The 24319-nt window shown below is 47.6% G+C and overlaps 1 protein-coding gene across 2 annotated transcripts in view; it reads left to right on the plus strand.

Annotated features, from left to right (window-relative positions):
* IGDCC3 (immunoglobulin superfamily DCC subclass member 3) overlaps positions 1–24319 on the plus strand; it is a 91780-nt gene that overhangs the window by 46103 nt on the left and 21358 nt on the right. For both annotated transcript variants that reach the window (XM_052671723.1, XM_052671724.1), the window contains exons 3-6: positions 6010–6154; positions 8664–8794; positions 12780–12917; positions 18937–19095. In XM_052671723.1, coding sequence (XP_052527683.1) covers positions 6010–6154; positions 8664–8794; positions 12780–12917; positions 18937–19095 — 573 coding nt within the window. The remainder of the gene's footprint in view (positions 1–6009; positions 6155–8663; positions 8795–12779; positions 12918–18936; positions 19096–24319) is intronic.

The raw sequence follows: 24319 nt of genomic DNA on the forward strand, positions 1-24319 counted from the left end.
GTTTGGCGTCACAAATGGTCGCCTCAGGGTACACTAAATGCTGTCACGAGCCAGAGAGCAATTTCGTCTTGAAAAATTACTGCAATAGCACTGCATGATAAAGGTCTCTCCCAATCTTTCTGTTTCTCCTCCAGAAACTTCCCTCCCTGAAACCAATTTCAGAGTGCTGAAGGCACTGGTTATTACTTGATTCCCCTGTGCAAGGACAGGCAAATGGCCACGTGGGGTGCACGTGGTGGGATATGCTGGGGAGGGAGGGAGGCCTTCGGTCCCTGAGATTGCCCAGATGCATCTTTTGGAGTGATTTATATATGGAGTTGCCTCTTGGTAGGGATGGACCTTGGGTTTGGGCTGTGATTGTGGGTGTCACTTTGTGCCCATCTACTCTATAACAAGGTAGGTGGGTTGTAGGAGAGGTTAGAGGATACACAGAGCATTGGCTGCTTGTTGGGTTTCAGAGGGAGCTTTGCAATGGCACCGTGGGCATTGGGTATCGAGGATGCTCCATGTGCAATCCAAAGGGTGGCACTGAGCTTGCAGATGTTGCCAAAGCCTCACTCCTCCTTCAGTTGGTGCTTAGCAGAGATTTACCATCTCACTGCAATTGAGATGTATCTGAATGGAATTGCATCTACAGCAACTTATCTCCTGGTGGACTGGAGTTTTCAGGCAATGTGACAGATAGTTTTTTCCCCCTCTTGCAAAAGTATCTGTTGCATGTTGCCTCTTGTGGGCAGCTGCTGCTAGGCATTAACTCTGCGTTCTCCCTTTCATCCCTGTCCCAGGGGCTTAAGGCAGGGAAGAAAAGCCAGGTGGGAACTTTATCCTTCAGCCAGAGGAGTGTGACCAATGGGAGCACCGCCCAACCTCGTTTAAACTATTGCACTCAGCTCTGTTTGAGGCCGACAGTGTGTGACAGCAGCAAACAGGAGCTTCCAGAATGCAGGGAAGGCAGAGAGCCTGCGCCAGCTTGGGGAGGAAAGGACAGCAGCAGGCAGAGAGCGTTTGGTGCAGAGGCTGTGAGCAAACTGTGACCCTCCTTCCACCTGCCCGGCACAGAGAGCAGGATGGGCTTCCCCTTCTTTCCTACCCCCACGCATTTTGGGTTCTCTTCCAAGAGCTAAACTCCAAAATGTCTTCCTTGACTCCCGAGTCTTGCTGCCTTTTTTCTTTTGGGATCTGAGGCCCAGCACAGACAATAGAGATTGAGGATTTCGGCGCTCTGATTAGCGGGCAGGGGCAGAGGGGATTTTCGCTGTGCTGGGAGCACTACAGCTGCTCTTGAAGATTTCTTTCCCTTTCCAAAGCTGAGAGAAAGGCGATTTTTCTTACCGCCGCTCCTCCTGGAGAATTAAACAGCCAAATGGGCGGCGCTGCCATTCACGCTTCGCTATGCACAAAGCGGCTGACGCTCAGCGCTGGGCGCCGGCCTCGCACAATGGCATCATTAGACACGCAGGGCAGCTCTGCAGCTGGAGCTGCCACCAGGCTGAGGTGGTGTCAGCTTTTTTTGTACATAAATGCATCTTTTATTTTTAAAAGCATGGGGAAAGAAGATGCAGCGTCTTGTCTTAAAGATTGAGGAAGCAGTCTGGCAGTGGGAAGGTGATTTAGGCTGGGAGAAAGTGGAAGAAGCTCTTCTCTCTCCGCTTGTATTGGAAAAGGAGGTGGTGGAGTCGCTGTCCCTGGAGGTGTTCAAGAGCCATGGAGATGTGGTGGCTGGGGACATGGTCAGTGGGCATGGGGAGGTGGGTTGGGCTTGGGAATCGGAGAGGTCTGCTCCACCTCAACAAGTCTGTGGCTTGAGGCAGGTGCCTTGATGTGGTGCCAACCAGGACAGGTATTTAATGAGCTTCAGCCATACCAAGGCTTGGTTCTGCTGCAGCTGTGAGCCTGATCTGAGACCAGTTCAGGACTGTGTTGAACTGGTACGGTGGGCTGTGGTGATTTAAAAACAACCCTGACTTCTGCTGGCCCAAAGGGAAATTCAGTTTAATTAGGAAGTTGGAAATATTGGTATGAAAATCAGCAGCCTTACCAGCACCAGGATAGAACTGTGCCTGCCTGTGACTTGTTCTCACCATGTTCTTCTCAGGATTCATATTTCTCAGCTGTAATAGAGCTAACAAAGCCTACCTTCCTCATCAGGAGCAGCTGGAAGCTCAGGTACTTCCTTGTTCCATGTACTGAATTAATTCAGAGGCATTTTAGCCACGTGCCTCCATTGGAAGAGGCTCAAATGTAACGGGTTGGTGGCAGAAATGTGGAGAAAAGGTCTTGCCCTTGGGTTGCAATTTGTGGGCTCTCTAGCCTTGGTTTGGGATGTTCAGCATCTCCCCAGCATCCTCGGGCATCGCAGCCCTGGGTATTTGCTTCCCACAAGAAATTTAGAAGCAACAGGCAATGCAACTCCAGATCTAGGTGGGCTTCCCAGTACTCTCCTAACACCATGCTTGGCACCAAACCTTGTAAGTTTTCTTCCTACCCTTGTGTCTGCAGCTGATAATAATGTTTGCGTTTTAATGATTCTAGCAGGCCTGGGATTTACTTTGACATACCAAGTTAATGTTTTCTTTTTCTATATCAAATCTAGGGCAATCTCTGGCTTAGCAGTAATGCTGTGCTGAGCAAAAAAGGATTGGCCACTAATGGTTTCAATTTAGTTCTTCATGGAGTCAAGGAAATTTCATTTGATAGTTATTCTCAGTTTTATTCCATTGGCCTTTTCATGGGAGCTGATAGGCTGTGAGTGTGTTTGCTCTTTGATTAAAGGAGCCCCAGCGTGCTTGTTTGCCAGAACAAATCCCTTGTGAATATGGATGAGGATGAGAGCTGTTGCTCACCTGAGTGATGCTGTGGCTTTGGAGCTGTGTCTGTAGGATATGCATTGGGATGAGGGCTTCTCTTTAGGGAACCAACTCCATTTTGACAGAGGTCCTCCAAGATTAAAAGAATGGAAGAGTAACTCCTTTGCCTCAGGCCTTAGACTTCCCAGCTGGCATCTGTCCCAGGTGGGAAGGTGCACCCACATGAGTGGCACGGAGGGGCTGTTAAAGCCATTGGCACTGCGGAACATGGTTTGGTGGTTGTGGTGGTGATGGATTGAGTGAATGGTTTTCTCCGGCCTTAGTGATTCTGTGATTCTATTCTGTGATTCTGCGTTTCCCCATCTTCTGCAAGCCTTATTCTGTGGCATTTTGGTTTTTTATCTCTCTGCTTTGTGTCAGTCTCTGCATACCATGGCTGAAGTCTAGGAGTGATGTGAGCAAAAGCACTGAGACACCATGGTTTGTAGCATCAGCGTGGAGTAGGGGCTGTGTGAAGGATTCAGGTCTGGCTTTACTGTTTGCTGGGTACCCTGTGCTCACCGTGCATGGAACTGTGCTCCACAAGGAGGTGAAAGAGGGCAGATAAATGGGATACTTGATGACACTACAGAGGGCCCTGGGGCAGCACCAGTTCCTCCGTTGGCACACGGATGGTGGAGACTGTGGGAGAGCGATGGGTAACATGGGCTGCTGGATTCCTGGTGTCTCCCTGCTTAGGGGCTTATATTAAGAGGGAATATTGTGATCGCATGTATTTACTTTTTAAATGATTATGGCCATTAGCAGAGAAATTAGATGCAGCTCCCTGGCTGCTGGCCAACCCCACCGGGCTGCCGTGCAGCTCCTCTCTGTGTGCTGGCAGCAGGAGTCTGCCGAAGGACAAGTGACAACCATGAGCAAGCACTTCGCTGCAGGAGTTTGTGTACAGTCACCTGGCACATATGTAAAATTCTTGGGTGGCTCAGCAGAGATGGAGGCCCTCTGAGCAATGCCCAGCAAAGCAGCCGCGCTCCTGTTCCGCTCCTCTCCGCACACCTTGAGATTTATTGCTGGCTGAAAGCAGCATCCAGGCAGCCACCTGCATTTAAGTTTGGTTGCTGTTTTACTGGAGGTGCTGCGAAAGCCTTTGTCTTGTCAAGTGTAAATAAACTCGTAAACCTGTGTTAAAAATAGCATTTTGTAGCTCAGTGAATGAATTTTTAATGCATCTTCTGCAAACCAGCTGGTCTTGGCAAGGGTCACAGTGTTTCCTAGGCATTTAACATAAAACCGTGCTTCAAAGCCACATTATAGGGTCGTTGAAAAGTAATATTTTACTTAACATCCTCATAACTGAATTATTTATAACTTCCCATGTTTTATTCATGATAAATATTAATACTGGTGTCTTTAGGAGCGGAGGTTATTGCTGCAGTTTTACCTATAAGAGGTGATATTATTGAAATAAAGGAACGACAGTGAATTCTACAGCCAGCAGAGCGACGTCTGTGCTGGGGCTGTTCTCATTCACACCTCCTTCTTATCAACCCTGTCAGCCACTGAAAAAACCTCAGTGCTGAGCATCTGTACATTTGTAACCAATTTTCCTGCAGGCATCTGAATCCCTGCTTTTTTTTTCTTTTTTTTCCTCTTTATTAACAACCTCTATGTCATTCTTTTTAATTCTTGGATTCACAGTTCTTCATTCAAAGCTGAGGATTCATCGGCTTTGGTTGTGAGATGCTCACCCCAGCCTGAGCTCTCCTGCCTTGAGAATTCCCATTTGTTTCACTTTGGAAAGGGGTTGCCTGGGTTGGAGGCTGCTGTGCAAGACCCTCCGGCTGCCTTTGGAGGCCTTCCCACACAGCTGGGTGCTCTGGGACACGAGCAGTCTCTTTTCCAGGCTGAACCTGTAGCAACTGGGTAAATTACCATTTGAGCATTGGGCTCTGCCCCGTGCCAGAGGGGCTATTTGCATTAGCTTTCATCTTGGGAAAGGGAAATAATCAGTGCCTGATCTTCTGCCTTGTGCTGATGTGTGCAGCCTGGCATGGGGCTGGGGGCCCCAACCCACGCCTGTATGGCTGAAAACCCCTCAAACCCCACGACCAGGTTGAGGTTTTGCTGTGCATCGTTGCAATCCTCTTAACAAATCTGCTGCGAGCCTTGGGTCGGGGAGCAGGGCGGGTTAATGCAACACATATTTAATGTATGATTGCTAATGGCCACCTCCCATCTGCCTGAGCCCAACTGGAGTTTGCAGATGAATGATTAAGCTGCCCTGACACATGGGCAGCTTGTTCCTTAGCAGAGGTACATTCATTATGCCTGACACATGTAATGGGGATGGGGCTTTCTGGCTGGTGTGATGGGGCTGGGGTGGTGGAGCAGGGGCTCTCTCTGAGTTTATTTTATATGATAATGTGAGCAATCTTCCTGCAGATGCAGCACTATCAATGAATCACGAGCTAAGTAACCACTGGGATGTTTATTAGCCTTGAATATGTTTATTGCGGAGTCAACAGGCAGCACCTTCCAATTAATTAATAGTAATAATTACTGTATTATTTATGTAGCTCTAACAACACGCCAGCGTCTTTCTGCACAATGGTTACAGCTGTGGCTTTGCTGCAGTGGGCAGGTCTGCATGCACCCTGTGTGGGCATGCTGGGGTCTGTCATTCTCTGTGGGGTGGTCTTGACATTACCAACGTTGGTGAGCGGGGCTGCTGAGCTCCTGGCAGCCTGTTATGTGTTGCCTGAAACCTGTTGCTCTGCAGTCTGGGAATGCTTGAAGGTAGAAAGTGCAGTGCATCAGTTGGCTCGGTGTGCAGGTCTACAGCAAGAGTTGGCCACGAGGTAGGAGAAGAGGTTTCAAGCAGCCTGCTCTTCTGCCACGGCGGATGCAGGGCGATGCAGTTTGCCAGCTGTAGGAAATTGAGACATTTGTAGTTGATGTGCAGCTGTTGGTCATGGATCTCTTTTCACATGTGAATATTTTCGAGGCCCTGGCACTGCTGCCCAGAGAAGCTGCGGATGCCCCATCCTTGGAGATCCACAGGTTGGATGGGGTATTGGGCAGCCTGATCTGGTGGGGGGCAACCAGTCCATGGCAGGGATTGGAACTAGATGGTGTTTAAGGTCCATTCTAACCCAAGCCATTCTGTGATTCTATGATTTTTGTCTCTCTTTGTGTCTTCCAGCCATGTCTGACTTCCACATCCACCCTCAGAATGCAGTGGTGGAGGAAGGGGGCGTTGCAAGGTTCCAGTGCCAGATTCATGGTCTCCCTGAGCCGGTCATCCTCTGGCAGAAGAACCGCATGCCAGTCAACACGGACAATGAAAGGTAGGGCATGTCCAAGCCACATAACACTATTCCACACCTGTGGAAACAGGTGACAAAGTTGTACTATGGCATGACTGATGCGGGCTGAGACTTTTATCTACCATTTCTGCCATGGAAAACTCTTTCAGTTCATGTTTTGAGTTGTCTGGGCACCTTCTGGCTAAAGACTGTCCAGAAACAGTGCGTGCTGTAGGTGTCCCTGTTCGTTGTAGGGGAGTTGGGCTAGAGGACCTTTAAAGGCCCCTTCCGACTCGATAATTCCGTATTACAGGAGAGCTAGTTAAACCCTTTTAGCTGATTTTTCTGGGGCATAGGCTTACATTGCCCTCTCCTGAGAGGAGGCAGCCCTCCTCCAGGCTGACATTCCAGCATGGAGAGCCACCAGCAGTCCTGGCAGAGCTCAGAGCAACTCTGGCACCCCTCATCACTCTATGGCCCCATTTTGTGCAACTCTTTCCAAGCTAGAATCATGATTTCTGGTCTTAAAGGTGTCTCCTGAACCTCTACAAGCACCAAGTTACACCACGGCGTTTTGTTGGGGCAGCAGGGAAGCTCTGCAGAGCATCCCACAGTGCTGCTGTTTCCCCTGCAATCTTCCAGCAGAGAAACGCCAACCTCTCCCCTTCCCCCATGCTAGACCTGGGACGGCACGTTCTCACTTCCTGTGTTTGCCAGGCTGCTCCATTCGTGTCGGAAACATCCCTAAATCCCAACAGGTGGCAGGAAGTGCGTGCTCCACACCAGTGTTCCCAGCTGCAGCTGGAGGTCTTCATGACCGGCGGTGGGAGACAATCGGTCGCAGCACACCTCCATCACCAACTGATGGCTGTGTGTTGGGAATAGGCGAAACCAGGAAGCTGTAAATATTTTTCCTGAAAGCCTCTATTCTTGAAATGTCAGTCCTTCTGCAGCGCGTGGTTGGGTTCTTTGGAGGCAGGAGAAAACATGAGGATTGGAACAATACCTGACCTTTTCAGTGCTACGGTGAACTTACAGTAGAAGGACCCAAGAGGCCCAACCCTGCAGTGGAAAACTGCAACTGTCAGGTTGTGTTTTTCTTGGTGTTTTTCATCTGAGCTTTTTTTAGCCTGGTACATGGTTGGTTTGTTAAATTTAATCTCCTCTGAAGGCTCCTCACTCAAACAAGCGCTAAACCAACTATGTAGCAGAGTAGGGCATCTGGTCCAAGGTAGCATCAGCAGGAGTGGAGGTTTAGAATTGGGCCTGACACCTCGTGTAAATCCTAGTGAGATGTTGCGGGATGGGTGGATGGGTGAAGTTGCTCATTGCCCCCTTTTTGAGCTCGAGGTTACTGATGTGAGGATAGCCAGACTTATGGCATGATCCAAGTGTGATAAGGGCTCTTTTTTTCCACTGGGGAGGAAGAGGCAGACCACCACGAACTGCATTCATCCCACTGCTTCTGTATGGGGCAGGGAGCTTGCCCAGGATGTGGCCTAGGAGCAGGTTTTCCATGTTTGGTGTCCTGATTTTGAACAGGCTTTTAATAGGAGTACATTTATAGGGAAGATTTTTATTGTTAGCTCAGTAGATTAATCTCTGACACCAGTGGTCCTAAGTGGTGAGGGTTGTTTCTCTAACTGAATTGAATTTCTGCATTAATCATGCTTGGCACAATTCTGCTTATAGACGCGTATATAAATTTGTATGCTGAGTCTTGCACTTGGAGGCTTTGAAGGCAGAATAATAGCTTTGGAATTGAATCTTCTAATGCTGTGGGCAGATTGTTAACAAAATGAAGGCTTCTTGTGGTATAATTCATCCAAAACAACGGGCATTTTAAAGTCCCGGAGAGATTGCAATCAACTTCTGGACGTGTAGAACTGATTGCTGTCAGGCTGCCACCGACACTGAGCCACACACATGGAAGGTGGCACAGGGAGCAGGTTGTAGGCATTTAACCATATGCTGCCATAGAAGAAGATATGCTTCATCTTCCAGGCGGAAGTGGATTATTAACTCATCACAGTGTAATGACATACTACAGCCAATTTAAACACACAGTTGCCAAGCAACCTGTGATGTGTGTACACGTGTGTGTGTGTATGCATGCATGCTCCAAATTAATCTGTTTTATATATACAAAATATTTACAGTTACATATATGCCTGCACAGTATCTATTTTAAAGACTCTCTTCCGTGCATTTGAGGTTTTAAGGTTGCATGGGTTTGAGTCCTGAGTTGGGCCTGGAACTGGGAGTGTGGAACGCACACTTCCCCTGGTGCTCACTCGCAGTCGTTGTGCTTCAGCTGATGGGATGTAACACACATTCAGCTGTGTTCACATGAGAACACACTTCCAAAGCTTTCCACAGGTAAGTGGGAAACACTTACTTTGTAGCCTTCCATCAGAATCCATCCTTTCCCAAGGATGCATTAGAAGATGAAAAAAGGATCCAACCTTCCTCCCTTGAGTGATGTCATGTCCCGCTTTCACATCGTGTCCTGCCTTGCAGGGTTCTGATTCAGCTTTTTCTCCTGCTGCAGGTACACGCTGCTTCCCAAGGGGGTCCTCCAGATTACAGGACTAAGAGCAGAAGACAGTGGGATTTTTCACTGTGTTGCCACCAATATTGCTAATGTGAAGTTCAGCCGGGAGGCCAGGCTCACTGTGTCAGGTCAGTACCAGCACAGGCTATCCTGGCTGCCTTTCCTTCTTTTTCTACCTGTTGCTGTTCTAAACTGGAACCATTTAAGAGTGCTTCAGGCTGACAGCACTGAGAAGCATTCCTCTGTCAGGCAAAAGCACTTTCCTCGTTCAGGATTAGCCCATTTGCTAGCAGATAAATCTGTTTCTTAGCCTTCAAATTAATGCCAGTTTCTGGAGAGAGGGAGGACAGTGCAAACAAGGGTTAGAGCATCTTTACATTAAATAAATTCTTCTGGAAACGTGGAAGATTCATCACTTCCTTGTGAGACATGCCCACCCTGGAAGTAATTGCAGCACACACGGTGATCAATTATTTATCTAATAGGGGAATTATGTTCTGTAGGCTGTTAGTGTTACACTGCAACCAGAGTGAGCTAGCCTTTCTTTTGGAAGATGAGAAGGAAAAACCCTGAGCTCCCCAGTCTGAATTTTGACTTAGCTCTCCATCCAGATTTGAAGCAATTGGCAGAAAACTGGTTTTTCACCTCTGAAAGCTCCAGCTGAAGGAATGACAGTATCTTATGGTCCCTGCACAGAAAACACAGACCCAAGTCATATACTGGCTGCTTTTTTGTGTGCTGCTGGAAATACAATGCAATAGAACTGCTGTGAATTCAAACCAAAGCAACTCCCATCCACACTTTGCATGTGCAGAAGTTCAATCTGTTTAGGAGGCTACACAAACTGTGCCCTGGAAGTGATGAGCTTGAGTGTAGTTGAGGAAGAAGGAGGTTGCAAATACACTACCATGTTTCCATAGCTGTGTCATACTCCACTGCCCTGCCAACTGCCCATCTTCCATTAGCCATCCATGTGGGACTCAAGCTGACCTCTTGGAGCCCTGTGAGGCAATTTCTAAACTTGATTTTTAGATTGCCTCCTTCTGCTTAGGAATGTCTTTGCTGGTCAGTCTTTTTAATTCGAAACGCTTTTAGCTTCAGAAGTCTCTGTTGGTGCTTCAGTAGCTGCTCCTGGCATGAGCAAGTGGAAAGTATTAAGTCAAATTATACAACCCAGCCTCGGTGGTGAATGACACCATTGTCTCTCTTCTTAGAAATCACACGGCCTGCCTTCAGCTGCCTGGCCACTGGTCCTGCAGCGGGAGGTTTACACCTGCACCGAGTGTCAGATGAGCCCCTACAGACTGTAAAAAAGCAGTGTGTGTGAAATGGGGAGAAGCTGAGCAGTGAGTGATGCTGTGTATGTCAGCTCTTGTGGAGAAAGAAATCAGGTTAGCCGGTTCTGAAAGACCTGGGAGCTTTTGATGCCTGTTCTCTTGGTCTATGTGAACAGTAACTGCATGGAGGGGGAAAAGTACAGTAAATTATCAATGCATTGAAGTTCTTTGTGTCAATTTTCTGGTCTGAGCTATTGTTTCTTGTAAGACAGAAAGCTGTTAGCTGTTGTCGTCTTACCATCCCTCATTGCAAATGGATATTTTCCAGGTTTCCTGTCTATGCGATGTTTGTGGTTTTTCTTTTCCTTACAGCACTCAGATGATGAATACGGGCTCAGCATTTAAGTGTCTGCTGAAGGGCTTGGGCTGTGCTTCAATTACTGCATGTGAGCAGCGCAGCTGTAACAGCACCCTTGCATGCTCTGAGCCTGCTGAAAACACACTGCAGTGGGTTAAATCTCAGAGAAACAGGTTTGTGTGCTCTTGGTGTTTGCAAAGAGGAGGATGGCTGCTGCAGGGGAGGAAGCAGCCTGCTTGCAGCCCATCCCTTCCTCTTGCCCACAGCCCTGCCTTGCAGCCTTGCTGATTGATTATTTTCAAGTGCCTGCTTAGTGGAGCTGCTCCCCAGGGGCTGCCTGCCTCTCGGCGCTGACACCTTTTCAGCATGAGCTGCATCTCTCTCTGCTGCCATCCTTTTGATCGAGATCTAACGGCCCGTGCCGTCACTGCCGAAGTGCCTGTCACTCCAACAGAGCTGGGGACCTCCCCATCCTCTGCAATTGTTGCTGGTGGAGTCCCTGCAGACTGCAAGCATCAATGGAGGCTTTTTCCCTTTCGGAAGAAATCCCCCTCACGTTGCCTTGAACATCGAGCATGAGAATCCCTCACTGTGTCGCTCCTTCCCCCCTGCACGTTGGCTGGAGGAGGAAACCTCCTCCCTGATGGCCAGGGTGGCGACTGTTCCCTCTGGAGACCTTTTGGAGCTGGCAGTGGCAGAAGCATCAGTCCCAGAGATGGTCATGATCTGACCAAACTCATGGAGCTGATCCCATGCCTGGAAGCTTGATTGCATATGTAGGACTCAGGGTGTAAATCAAAGAGTGTGATTCCTTTGTTGTTGTTGGCAAAATGGAGCATTTTATAAATTCTGCTTTGGTCTCAGCTCCCGTTTGCTGATATTCTTGGGTGACCTTGGATAATTCGTTTCATTTTTCAGTGTTTTGAAATACTGAAATCTGTATATAATACGATGATAATATCGTATTATTCTAAGCGTGAACATTTACTATTGTGATTTAGAACAATAAATTTACATGGGTTTTAAAGGCACTCTGAGATACTGAGGGGAAGGTATTGTTTTTCAGATCTCTTGGGGTTAGCCAACCGGTCATATGAATTTATTGTGCATTCTGGTTCTCATCAAAAAAATCTACATTTTATGGCTTGCAGTGAAATGCATTCAATGAGAAAGTCAGCTCTTAAGTCACACCGACACGGTGATTTTTCCTGCATTTTGCCCATTTAGACACAACCTCAGAGCTTTTTTCCTGCAGGGATGATGAACACACGAGCTGCTCTGATCCATGCTGGCCATGTAGACCACTGTGAAATGCCCCTGCTCCGACAGGGTAGCCCTAAAAAAATGCAGGAAGAGAGGAAATCTTGGAGAAGAACTGTTGTAGATAGGTTTACTCTTTGGTGGGGAACAGGCCCTGCACTGCATTCCTGCCTGTGGCAGACCTCTGCTCCCACTCCCCAGTGCCCTTTTGGGGCAGTCAGCCCATGTATTCCCTGCAGGTGTTTTTCACAGAGCATTTTTGTCAGCAGCAGCTGTCAGATTGCTTTGGTTGCTCAAATGTTGCTTGACCTCAGCATTTCTGGAGTGCAACCCAGCTCTTGTTGGAAATGTGGAGCGTGAAGACTAATGAGGAGGCTGTCAGTGTTCTTGTTCGCTGATGGAGAACTGAGAGTACCTCCTTCAGTTCCTCTCTTGCTTCCTTCCAAAGAAATTGGGGGTGAAGGTTGATGGGAGCTTCAGCCCAGAAATAAGGCACTTTCTGGGGTTCACAGGAGGTTCAGCTGTGACACAGGGTGATGGTTTTGTCCCTAGTCATCTTTTGCCTGGTGAAATGTGATTTCTGTCTCTTATCCTTTGCCTCTGCTGGTCCCAGTGTCCTTGCACCAGAGCTTTTAATGTAGATCCACGAGTTGGACACAGTGGAACTTAAGGGTCCCTTCCATGTCAGAAGATTCCATGAATCTCTGATCTTGGGTGATGGTTTTTGTTCTTGGCTGCTGCACGTTGGTGCTGCTGTAGTGCAGCTAAGTACCTGTGATCTCACCATGAGCAGTGATTGTAGCATGACTGGCTCAGGGCGATGTGATGCAGCCCATCGTGCACCCTGGTACACCAAAGTGAACCAGCACTGGTGTGCTGCAGAAGACAAGGAATGATTGCCCTATGGCCTGCAGCCAGCAGAGCAGTTCCCTTCTCTCTACCATACATGTGCAGGGATCAACAGAACTGCTTGTCAGATGGCTGAGTTTTCCCCAGAAATATCAGTGCCCTCTTAAAACACATTCAGACAATGCAGCTGCCTCACAATTATTGCAATCCTTTTGTTTCATGTGTTTCCTAAATGTATTGAAGATGGCACCAGCCACATCGTTTGTAGATAGAGGATGAACAGAGCCCTCTATGTTTCCATCAAACAAGAGGGAATCAAATGCTGCGAGGCCGTGCGGATGCCTTCTAATGACGTTTCTGTCCTTGCAGGCTCCCACTCCACCGTTTACAAGGACCCCATGATTCTTGTTGGACCGGAGAACCTCACGCTGACGGTGCATCAGACTGCAGTGCTGGAGTGCATCGCCACAGGCAACCCCCGGCCCATCGTCTCCTGGAGCCGCCTAGGTGAGCCCCGGGGTGATGGGGTGTCTCATGTCTCCTTATTGCCATCGCAGGGGAAACAGGGAGTGCCACTGGCTGTCTCAGCAACAAGTGATTCACTCTTTTCATTCCTGCAGTGATTAATTGTATGCTTGAAGTGCTTTTTATTTTCTTGTCTACGCTTTGCTTTTTCCCTCTGCCGAGATCCTGTTTTCAGCTGTTAAGGAGTGGGCTGGTTCAATCTGTAGATGTATCATGAAAGGTGATAATTTTCTTTCCCCGACTGACAGCGTCTCCTTCAGCTGCATCAAAAACATCACCACTGTTGGCCCCAGAGAAACAGAATCATACAACACAAACACGTCTTCCGTGTAAAACAGACTTAAAAGAAACTTGCTGCCTGTTCAGAGAGTTCTATAAAAGCAGAGGGAGCTTAAAGTAGCCATGTCTGAAGCTCTGAAAAAACAGATGCTCACTGCCAAGGTCAGTGATATTCTTTAATCGGCATGGAAACCAGGGCCAGTGTCTGATGGCATCATACAAGCGGAATGTAACGTTATTCCCAGTCTGAAAGCAAGGGTTATTTTAGGCTCTAACTGGAATACTCAGAAAATACTTTGTGCAGAGCAACATTTCTGTTGCCCAACAGATGTCTGTGCTGAGCGAAGAGCTGATGGCTTTTGATTTGTCTTCTGGAGCTTGTAACTCTGTGTGAGCGTGCTGTGAGGTTGGGTTTAGTCAACATTCCCCAAGGCCTTGTGATCTGCAAGGCCGTGTGGTTTTTAGAAGCTAATTTCTCCAAGTCACCCCAAGTGGCTCTGAAGCACAAACAGGGATAATCTTGTCCTGTGCTGCTGGGCTGAATGCAGGGCGTCAGGTCCGTGCTGCTAGGGTCAAGTGAGGCTTGTGGGAGGAGTGATGTCCCACCACAGAGCCATCTGTGAGGGCACAAGGACACGTACCAGCAGTAATAGTGCATTTCTCCATGCTTGCCTTCCTGCTCACTTCCTCTGGTGGATTATAAAATCTGCCACTGACTGCTTTTCCCCCAGAGCCATAACCATCAGATGGATGCTGGTTTAAAAATTCCCCAGATAAGCTCTAGCACTGTTCTGGTTCTCCTGGACACAAAGCAGCTCTATGTTAGTGCTCAACTATAATAAACTATGTTATAATTGCCTTAATTATAAGTGCTTATTACCTTCTTCAAAACACTTGTCTCTGTAGAGCAGTGCAATAATGAAGATGTAATGGCTTCATGCTAGATTTGTCTGGATGGTGTGAGCTCAGCACTGCCTTCCACCAAAAATAAACACCCCTTGCGGCAAAGCAGCAGATTTAGAGCTGCTGAACAGGAAGGAGATCTCGTTACTTTCCTTACCCTTCAGTGTGAACGTTCCACGTCCAAAGGATGACGGTATCTTCATGACATTTCAACAATCTCAACAGCGATGTGGCTTACAGGCTCTGATAAGTCTGTAGGCCTGCTGTCTCTTTGCAGTGATTTCAGAAGCATTTTCCTGCCTTCATCCCCTCCCAGAAGTGATAAAATCCATGGTCATGAGGTCTTAAAGATGTGCACTTGCTTTGGCTGTAGACCTGGCTTAATTTAAAGAAAGTTAATGATATATGGCAATCCCTCCTGCTTGATGAAGGGAAAGAGTCACAGCATTGCTGTTCTGCCAGGACTTTGCCCAGGGAGTCTTGCCATTTTGGAGGGTCTGTTTCAATCCGTTTGCTCACAGTTTTGATGTTGTGGCATTTCTTCTATCTGAAAGAAGCAGAAGAACAATTTTGCTTTTACAGCTATCTGTTGCAAGGGGAAGCAAGCCATAAAAACATTTGCACGTTCTGCTTTGCCTTTGCAAAAACCTGGCCGGTTTTCAGTGGGAAAGGCAGCTATAATTCTGGGCCAGTTTTTGACTGTCACACGATCAATTTTGAATTTAATTTCCTTGGGAATATGTTGTAGCTGCTGACCACAAACAGAATTCCTGTGTGTCGCAGTGCGTGTAATGTCAACATTCATTAGGGAGCAGGCTCTGAGAGAAATGTAAAATCATTAAGAGTTTGTTCAGGGAAGATAGGGCTTTTCCTTTCAGAGCTACGCACTTCAGGCTTGGACCTGTATGTGTGCACAAATGAATATCCTGGGCACTTCCAGCAAAGCCTTTTGAATGAATGACGATTTTAATGTATCCTTACCCTTCAACTGACAGGCCACTGAGCTGGCCTCCATAAAAGGTACCAAGGCAGAATAATGCACTATTTAGAGAGATACAGAAAAGTGAGGCGAAAAAGAAAAGACAGTGATTATCTGATAGCGTTATACAGGAGTTGTCAGAAGGGGTCACACAATGGGAAGGAAATTACTGAAGAGGGAGCCATTCAAGAAGTAAACTATGCAACAATTGTAGGAGCCAATTAATTGGTAACTTATTGGACACAGAAGCTTGCAATAGATGGCTGACTGGTTGACAGGAGCACCGTTCCTGTAAGTGTTTAGAAATAATAGAGTAAATTTCACCACTTCACATACTGAATAGTCAACTGTTGCAATGTGCTCTAAATATGCTAATCCACTGCGCCCAGTGTCCACTGGAGCAGGAGACCCATGTGCCTAAGAAGTAGAAGGCTACTATGGCACAATACAAAGAATTCACAAAAGACCTAAATGATCAACATTGGAAAGTTGTTACTGTCTTTCTACTTGCTACTTAAAAAAGAAAGGCGTTGGTGTTGTTGCATATTCATATCTCCTGGCATGTTTTAACAGGTCCCTGTAATTGGTACCAGTGTGCCAATCACTTCTTAGCAGGCAGAGAAAGGACTCCTGAATGCATCGTGTACACCTTGGAAAAACAAATAACGCAGCTCCCAAACCCCAGGCATCTTGCATCCAGCCTTTGCTCCAACAGAAAACCTGGGAGCCTCTAATGCTCCACAACAGGCATTCTTTGGGAGCATCTCCCACTAGGAGAACACTCCAGTTTATTCCAGGCTGCTCTTCACATCCTTCATCTGTCTTCAATTAAGGACCGACAGAGATAACCTGGTGGTCATTTCCCCCTAGTCTGGCTTGTTTTCAGCTCTCAGATGTTCTGCTTTTGAGTTCATAAGTGGAAGGTCACAGTAAATGATCAACAGTTTGAACAGTTGAACAGTTTGAAGCCTGGAGAAATGACTTGTTGATAGGAAGCAGTGCCAAGAAGGTGGGTTTTCAGAGTCTTAATCTCCTGATCCAAGTCTCCCAGCAAGAAAAACAAGATTAAAAGAGATGTCAGTCTTTGCAAAGTGGATGTGAGACATCGGTCCCAATGCGCAGCACTTCTGCAATGTGTTGAGCTTCCTGGGTACAAAGGATTTCTTATTTAAATGCTTTGTATTATTTGTACGCGTTGTTGGTGTTACCAAATTAGACCTCATATTAGCTGAAAACCTTGTAACTGATCACAGCATGGCTCAGGTTGAGCTGGTTTGGGTTCCAGAGCCCTTTCCATACATTTCTCCAAACCCATCACAGCTGTGTGGTGCTGCATGGCCCTCCCTTGTGTCCCAGCCCTCCCATTGGGGTTCAAGGGTGCTGGATCTGCCTCTTTATCCTTAAAGCAAATAGAGCAAGAAGGATAAGAAGTTGGGAACGTACAGATGTTATGCTAGAAGCTTGCAGGACTTCTTAGAAAACAGCAAATGAGAAAAACATATGGGCTGATTTGGCACAGGGAGCCTGTGTGGCTGCTAGACGTGGCTGTGCTATTTGAATCAAACAGCAGCTCCCTTGGGGCTTCTGGGCTCGGAGGGCTTTGTTCCTCAGGGAGATGAAAGATGCTGGGTTGACAGGAGAGTTTCTTCAGAGCATCACACCTCTAATTAATACTTGGATCCAGAGAAACGACTGAGGGAAGTATCGATGCAGGTATTCAGGCTGTGTGGAGTATCTGCTGCAGGCTGGGACCGTTGTGCTTAAATTATGCAGCACATGATAAATAATACAGTAAATCTACTGACATTCAAGTCACATTTCTGTGGTGTTTCTCAAGGCAGTGATGGGATGAAGTATCCAAATACGGCTGCTTTGCATTTTTGCTGATCCCATCCCTCCCTTGAGAGGGAGATTTGATTTTTACACCCATTGTAAATACAGGCATCCAAAAGGTCTAATTTAAAAGATGAAATCAAGTTCAATTTGAATTTAATTCAGACCTCTTTACACTTCAGTTCAAATGATTTTTGAAGGAAATGGTTCCTTCTTATTGCTCATTAAACGCGGGACAGGTCATGTTTTATTGTCCCTTTTATGACTGAGCCATTTACTGCTGCAGTGGCTTGGCCAGCTATGTGATCATTTAATCATTTAATGACATTGTTTTTCTCTGTCTAGAAGACCCAAGCATTTTTCTTTGCAATGCAAATAATGAAGTGATCTAGCATTGCCTGCCTAATGAAGCAAGGAAACCTTGAAGCTTAAAAATTTCCTGAAAAACAATACAATGAGCATGACAGGAGAAATGTTTATGAAGTGCTCGGTAGCTTTTGGACCGTGTTTTGCCAGTAGCCTGATGCTGCCAGTCTGAAATGGGATCCCTCCAATGCTGCTGTCAGAGGCGTGAGCTCCCCATCCCATCCTTGCCCTGCCAAGTGGATCCGTATGTCTTGGTAGTTAATTTGCCCTTCCTTCCAGGTGCTGCTTTGCCTTTCTGTTTTCCCAGTCTGTTCCAGAGCCCGTTGGTTATCCAGTGAATCCAATCCTCATAATATTCTTTATTATGCAAAGCATAAGATGAGATCTAAAGCGTACTATTACAAAGGTAACTTTCTTGAGGTTGTCTGGTGCTAATGGACCCCAGCAACAATTTCTGCCCACTTGAGGTGGGTAAGACTATGGCACTGACCAGCAGAGCTCCTGGGAGGAAATTTTTTGGGTTAATGTTTCCCTTTCCTAATCACAGCTCTGAAGTGTAAGGCACAGACTCTTCTGCTGGGAAGCACACACGTCTGGAGGGCTCACGGGGTTTTCAGATGCAGTAATCATCAAGGGTGGTTCTTGCTTCTCCTTTTCTGTAAGCTCCTTAAACTGGATTCCCAGTTCCCATCTGAGGAAAGTATGCTTTCCAACTGCTGCTCCAGTAAGGCGAATTCCCTGCCTTGCCCCTCTGCTCAGACACCCTGACACATGCTAGGAGTGATTTAAAGCTGCCTTTGTCAGACAGTGTCTTAAAACACAAACCAACGAAACAATAAAAAGCAATAGCCTGATACTAATGAAACACATTGTAATTAGAGCTGGCTGAGAGTTTTCCAGTGAAAGCAGGCTTTGTTGGAGAAAGAAGAATTCTCTGATTCTGAACTATTTAATATTAAGTGTTTCAGTTTTGAAAACGTTGCTGCTCTCCAGCCATCCTCCATCAGACCCAGCACTCAGGATGAAGGCAGCCCTTTCAGCTCAGAGTTTGACTCCTGGCTATTCTGTGTACTCAGGAGTTCAGGAATCGAAAACCCAATGTTCATGCAGTCTCCGAAGGCAGTGCACAGATCCACTAAGGGTTAACAGACACAAAGCATCACTTCTAGCTCAGGAAATCCCCAAGTCATAAATTGCTGGTGGCAAGGGAAGTGCATCAGGGTGTTTGCTGATGTCTGTTGAATCCTTGGTCGGTCCAATGTAGGAACTTAGACAGTGACTTGCAGAAGTTGGTACGATTTTATTTGGTTTTATTGCTCTAGTGAAAAGCATTCTGGGAACTTCATCTTAACCTGAACGTGATGTTGAAAGCTTCCACATTTCCTGTGATGGTGCCTTGGTTTTCCAAGCAGCACAAAGCGTGGCTTTGGGCAAACACTTAACTGAGAATGTTGTTTTTCTCCAAAGACAGTTCTGCTAAGAGCATCAGCTATAAGCCATTGACTTTACTTGGTAGATCCCAGTACAAGTGCATGGTACCACTCCGTAAGAACTTGGACTGGACCTCAAGAAAGTCTGTGCCTTGGAGAATTTCAGACAAAGGCCCAGTTTGCAACCTTTATATTTTTCCCTTTCTTACAGACGGCCGCCCAATTGGTGTGGAGGGAATCCAGGTGCTGGGGACAGGAAATCTGATGATCTCAGACCTCAGCGTGCAGCATTCTGGCATCTACGTGTGTGCTGCAAACAAACCTGGCACTCGGGTGCGAAGGACTGCTCAGGGCAGGCTCGTTGTACAAGGTGAGCACAGCAGGGGTGTCACAATTGCAGAGTGATGGTACCCATGCGCTTTGCACAGCTTCTGTGTGTCTCTGGGCAGTGAGACGGGTTGGTTTGGGCTTCACTGATGGTGTCAGACAAAGCAGTTCTTTTTTAACTGTGGTTCTTCAGGTGGGTGAAAGTTTCTATATCCCACAAAGGTGAGTGGTAACTTGGTATCCTTGAACTGAGGTCTCAGCTGTAAGAGTTGCAGTGTCTCAGCGCCTCACCAGAAGTATTATGGCTGAGCAGACTTCTGCTGTTACCTGTACATCTCAGCAGAGAGCACAGGATGAATTAGTTAGCCAGATTTGTCTCTTTCCCTCTGCATGGTCTTAGTGATACAGGGATGTGGGCACCGTTCTCTTACTGGACAAATCTGCATCATTCATGCAGTGATATCCAGGAGTAGGTATGGCACAAATAAAACTAAAGCCATTTCCAGAAAGTCAGCAAGACTATTTGCTTTAGCAATCTACACTGCATCTGAGCATCTTGCTCCAGTGTGGGTAAAGCCCCATTTGGGTTCACACTCAGAGAATGCATACTGCTCCCCTTCCCTGCAGCAACTGTCCTAAAATGTCACTGTGAGAGGGTGATTCAGCCCAGAGTAGAGTTCAACCCTGAAGAAACCAAACAAATCCCCTGCATATGCTCTGTGTAACCAGTCTCCATGGTGAGGGGAGCCAGGCAAGTATTTCAGAAGGCAAACCCAGCTGGCAGTGTGCTCTGAATGGCAGTAATCCGCCCCTGATTACAGGCACTCACCTCCTCTTCAAGCTAGTCCACTTAAAGCATCGTGCGTGCTCTCATCAGTTCACTCATTAACTATTGACTGATGATATCCTGAATCTGAAATTATACACCTCCTGCCGGAGCGAGCTAATTGAACCTTTCATGCTGGTGATGGGGAAAGTGCCCTGCTCCAGCCCTGATGCTCACCTGACAGGTCCTGAGAGTGGCTGCGGTGATCCAGCACCGCCTGCAGTCCCTGTGTGCTGGCATCCCTGTTCCCTTTTGCTTTGGGAGCAGCAGAAGGGGAGCTTGTACAGGGCTGAGTGATCCTCCTGGGTCTCAGGTGCCGGCAGGAGGTGAGAACTTGCCATTTCTTTTGCTGTTGCATTTCTAAGTGAACTGTGCAGTGAGCACTGCCAGCTGGCCTGGGAGTCTCTTTTCAAGCAACACAGCCCAGGCATTGAGAACAACCCAAGCATTGAGAAAACCTCACTGTACTGACACAAACAATTTTGAGCTGCTGCAAGATGGCTCTGCACATGCTGCATGTGCTGCCCAAGCACAAAGCTGATTTCTAGGTAGCAGACAGGCAGAGCCAGAAGAAATTACTTGAAAAATCTATGATGTTGTAAAAATGCAGAAATTAGATACACCTGGGGGTTCCAGTTAGCAATTGGAGGAGAAGGGAAAGGGTAGCACAGTTTCTCATTGCCACAAAGCAGTCTCTTTGGGGAGCTGAACATCAGCCCCTGAGCAGCAGCAGTTTGTCTGGAGTAGGATTACTGTGGATTTTCACCTAGGAAACCAATATGAGAATTTCTCCCTAAAAGGGAGCCCAGCCTCACTATAGAAAGGAGTTGTTTCAGTGCTGGAGATGAGCAGAGAAGTGGGCAGTGGTGTGGAATATCCTTTGTGAAACACTTATGGACATGAGCTGCGCTGTACAAGAGTCGAACCTGCGTTGCCATCCATAAAGTGCCCGATGTTGAGGCAGGCTGTGCTTCCCCAGGAGGCAGCTGGGCTCATCCCGGCTTTGCTCACCCTCCTTCTAGAAGCAGCTTCTCCATCTGAATCTCATTTTGCCTGAATTTTTCCAGCTGAGAGGTACAAATGATTGCCGTTCAGGTTTGCCTGGGAAGCAAACACCGGTAATGACTGATGTGGGAGACTGATTTTTATCTTTGTTGAGATGGCAGCGATGCAGATTACATCCATAAAGAGAATAAAAGCCAAGAACAGGCTATCAAAAGCCTGGTTGGAGAGGAAGTTAGTACAGGGCTAGGACAATGCCAGAATCCTCAAAGCGCCAGGCCAGGTACTTGCTGCCTTTATACAGGGCCATTGAAGTGCCTGCAGGCACAAATTAACTTGCCCTGTGCCTTTTGAAGGAGGCACAGTTTTATGGATGGGAAACACGGGCAGAAAGAGCGATGTTTCCTGTTGTAAGGCGAGGAGCTGGCAGGAGGCAGGGACTGAAACCCCATCCGCCCTCCTGCTGCCGCCTCTGCCTCGCTGCAGGATGCCAGGGTCCCCATCCCAACAGCCACAGAGGTGTTTTGTCACAGGGCTCTGCTTTTCCTCCAGCTTTTCGCATTGCAGGCTCTCCTTCAGATCATCTTATTATCTTCCTGGGAATTCCTCCTCCCTTCAGAGGATAAGGCCTCAATCCCCCGCTCCCTCCCTCCCTCCTTGCCCTCCCCTGGCCATTTAGGCTCCTTTGATCTCTTTTGTAAGGTTCTCACACAAGAAAGTTTCCATTTTCTCTCCAGATCCCAGTGCAGACATTTGAATATTGCTTTGTGCCGGGCTGCCAATGGAAGTCTCCCAGGGGAGCTGTGGAAGGGCCGAACGCAGCACGGCCAAGCATAGGGCATGCGTGTGTGCAGTGCAAGGGAAGAGCAAGCTTTGGTGGCAAGGGGAGAAAAACATATCAAAGCGCTTTCTCCCTACCTCCTGTGCAATCTTTTGTGCTTTATTATGTGTTTGGTGTCATAACAAACTGATGGGCTGTGAATGGCCAGATGGTCACCAGTGTTCTCCACTCCACGCTTCATTTCCTCCTGAAAGCTATGCAGAAAAATGAGAGCCCATCTCATAAATGGGTACCCATCCTAAGGATGTGGTTTTGAAGGCTCTGCCGACAATGCTTGCCTTGTTCGTGTTGTTTTCTGCTGGCAGAACAGAGCATTGCACCTCGGTCCAACAGATCTGGCTGCCGCTGCACTTCCTGGTGTTTCCTCCATCTCCGTGCCGTGTTGGTGTTGCTGTAGGGCTGAGTTTGCCAGCAGATGTGCTGCAGTTGCTGTGGTTAAGGCTCAGCACCGTGGCACGTGGTTTGCACCTTAGCCCTGGCTGAAATTCATGCTTCAGAACTGGCCCTGTGACCCGCTGCGTGGGTCAGCCTGCCCACCTGCTTGGTTGCCTTCCCAAGGAAAGCAGCTGAGCAGGGGCGTTGAATCTCATCCATCAGGATGATGTAGTGAGCTGTGATGCTGGAGTGTCCACTCTGGGCCAGGTAGGTGACCAGAAGGTGGCAGGGCCATGGTTCTGTCTTTGGCCCCAGCAGTCCCACCAGCTCTGCAGTTTACGCAGTTTCTCACGGAAGCGTCTGTGCATCCTCTTAGGCAGTGGAAAGAGGCAAAATGAGAGGTGGTTCTCTATCTTCTGTCATCTGATGCTGTGCTTGACTGACTTCCCTGCTGACCCATCTTCTCCTTTATGCCCTTCTTGTACACTGTGGACGCCTAATTTATGAGGTTTTGTTGCTTCTAGATTATTCTTCCTCCTCCTTACTCCAGCCTCCCTCCTTTAACCTATGACTGTAGCTAATTGAGAATTAATGACTGCTTAGTGTTTTGGGTGCAAGGGGCACTGGCACCTCGAATTTCACTGCAATAAAGACTGCACCCCAAGCCAGTGCCGGGGCTGGGGCTGCATAGAGAGGCTCCCCATTATCTGAGGCCCAAGGGCTGGGAAGAGATGGATCCAGCCCAGCTCTCCCATTGCAGCCTGCTGTTACAGTGCATCTTTGTGCTATCACAGTTTGTGCACAGAAAAACCTATTGCAGCACTTTGTTAACGATTCTGAAGGTGGCATTAAGCATTATTGCTTTTTGATACCAATGCCCTTAAATATTCATTAAAAATTCATTAAAAATGATCCCCTCCCTCCCGTTAAGTCCTGAAGAATCAACATTCTGGTTTCCTCATCCCACAGAAGCAAGAGCTGGAGCCTGCCTGCTCCTCCTTGGATGGAATCCTCTGTTCTGAAGAGTGATCTTTGTTAAGGTCTACATTAAGATTTTCCTGGGAGGGCTGAGATGCTTCCCCTCACCACCTGCAGTGGCCTTTTGGCTGCAGGGTGGAAGGACGTGAGCTTTTGAGGCTGCTGTGCCTCAACATGCTGAGCACTAATGAGATGCTCTGTTAATTATGAATGAAAATAAGACAGGGCTGTGCTGCTGCTCCTTTCTTGCCAGTGAGGGGATTGAGTGCAGTCTCAGTAGGTTTGCAGATGACACCAAGTTGGGAGGAAGTGCTGATCTGCCTGGGGGTAGGAAGGCCCTACGGAGGGATATGGGTAGGCTGGATCCATGGAAATATGGCTGTGAGGCACATAGGCCGTGGGGATGGGTTGGGGTTGGATTTGGTGGTCTTAGAGGTGATTTCCAACCCCTCGGTATGGGGTGAGCCATCAGAGGGGTCCATAATGAAGCTATCCAAAGATGGCCATGCCCTTCCTTAGCACTGCATCTTGCACCTGTGAGCATTGCAGGCGTGACTCCTGAGCCCAGATGAAAGCCAGGAGGTACACAGCCACTTGCAGAATAATTGCTCCTGCAAAACCTTCGCCAGCACAAAATGGGGGGCAGGAGGTTAAGGAAGCCTTGAAAATCAGGTCCCTAACGTGCTGTGCTCTCAGTGTGTGCCACAGAGGGAACCGTTCACTGCAGGGAAGGGAGATTTCATCCCCATTTGTCTGTGCTCCCAGCTTTATTGAACCCGTCCTGAATTTTATTTTAATTTATAAGTCTAGGGGGAAAAATGTGGAAAGGAAAAAGAAGGACAGTGCATCGATCGGCACCTGGCGAAGTTTAGCAGGAGGTTCTGAAAATATGTGTCCATTAGGTTGTTGAGCTCAGGTTCATTAGTAGACCCGAGTGCCTGACAATAAACTCTGCTGGGGGACGCCCCTGACTGCTAACATAAGTCAGGGCTGCCATGCTCCACTTCCCTTCGGTTATTAAAACTGAAATAAGGGGTTCCTTCAAGGTAGATGAGCTCTTCAGTGAGCTTCTGTGTCTTTCTGCTTGCAGGACTTCTAACCAGTGACTTTGCTTTGAGACAGAGGCACCTTTTGGTGTGCTTTGGCCTTGCCGCAGTGATAATGATGCTGTTTCCTTGCATGCATGCAGGTGGGGAAAAGCTTAATCGTGCTGTGCTGTCATAGCTAAACCCCTTGGTTTTTGTT

The sequence above is a fragment of the Tympanuchus pallidicinctus genome, unplaced genomic scaffold (genome assembly GCF_026119805.1).
Source record: "Tympanuchus pallidicinctus isolate F22 unplaced genomic scaffold, pur_lepc_1.0 scaffold12, whole genome shotgun sequence".
NCBI lineage: Eukaryota > Metazoa > Chordata > Aves > Galliformes > Phasianidae > Tympanuchus > Tympanuchus pallidicinctus.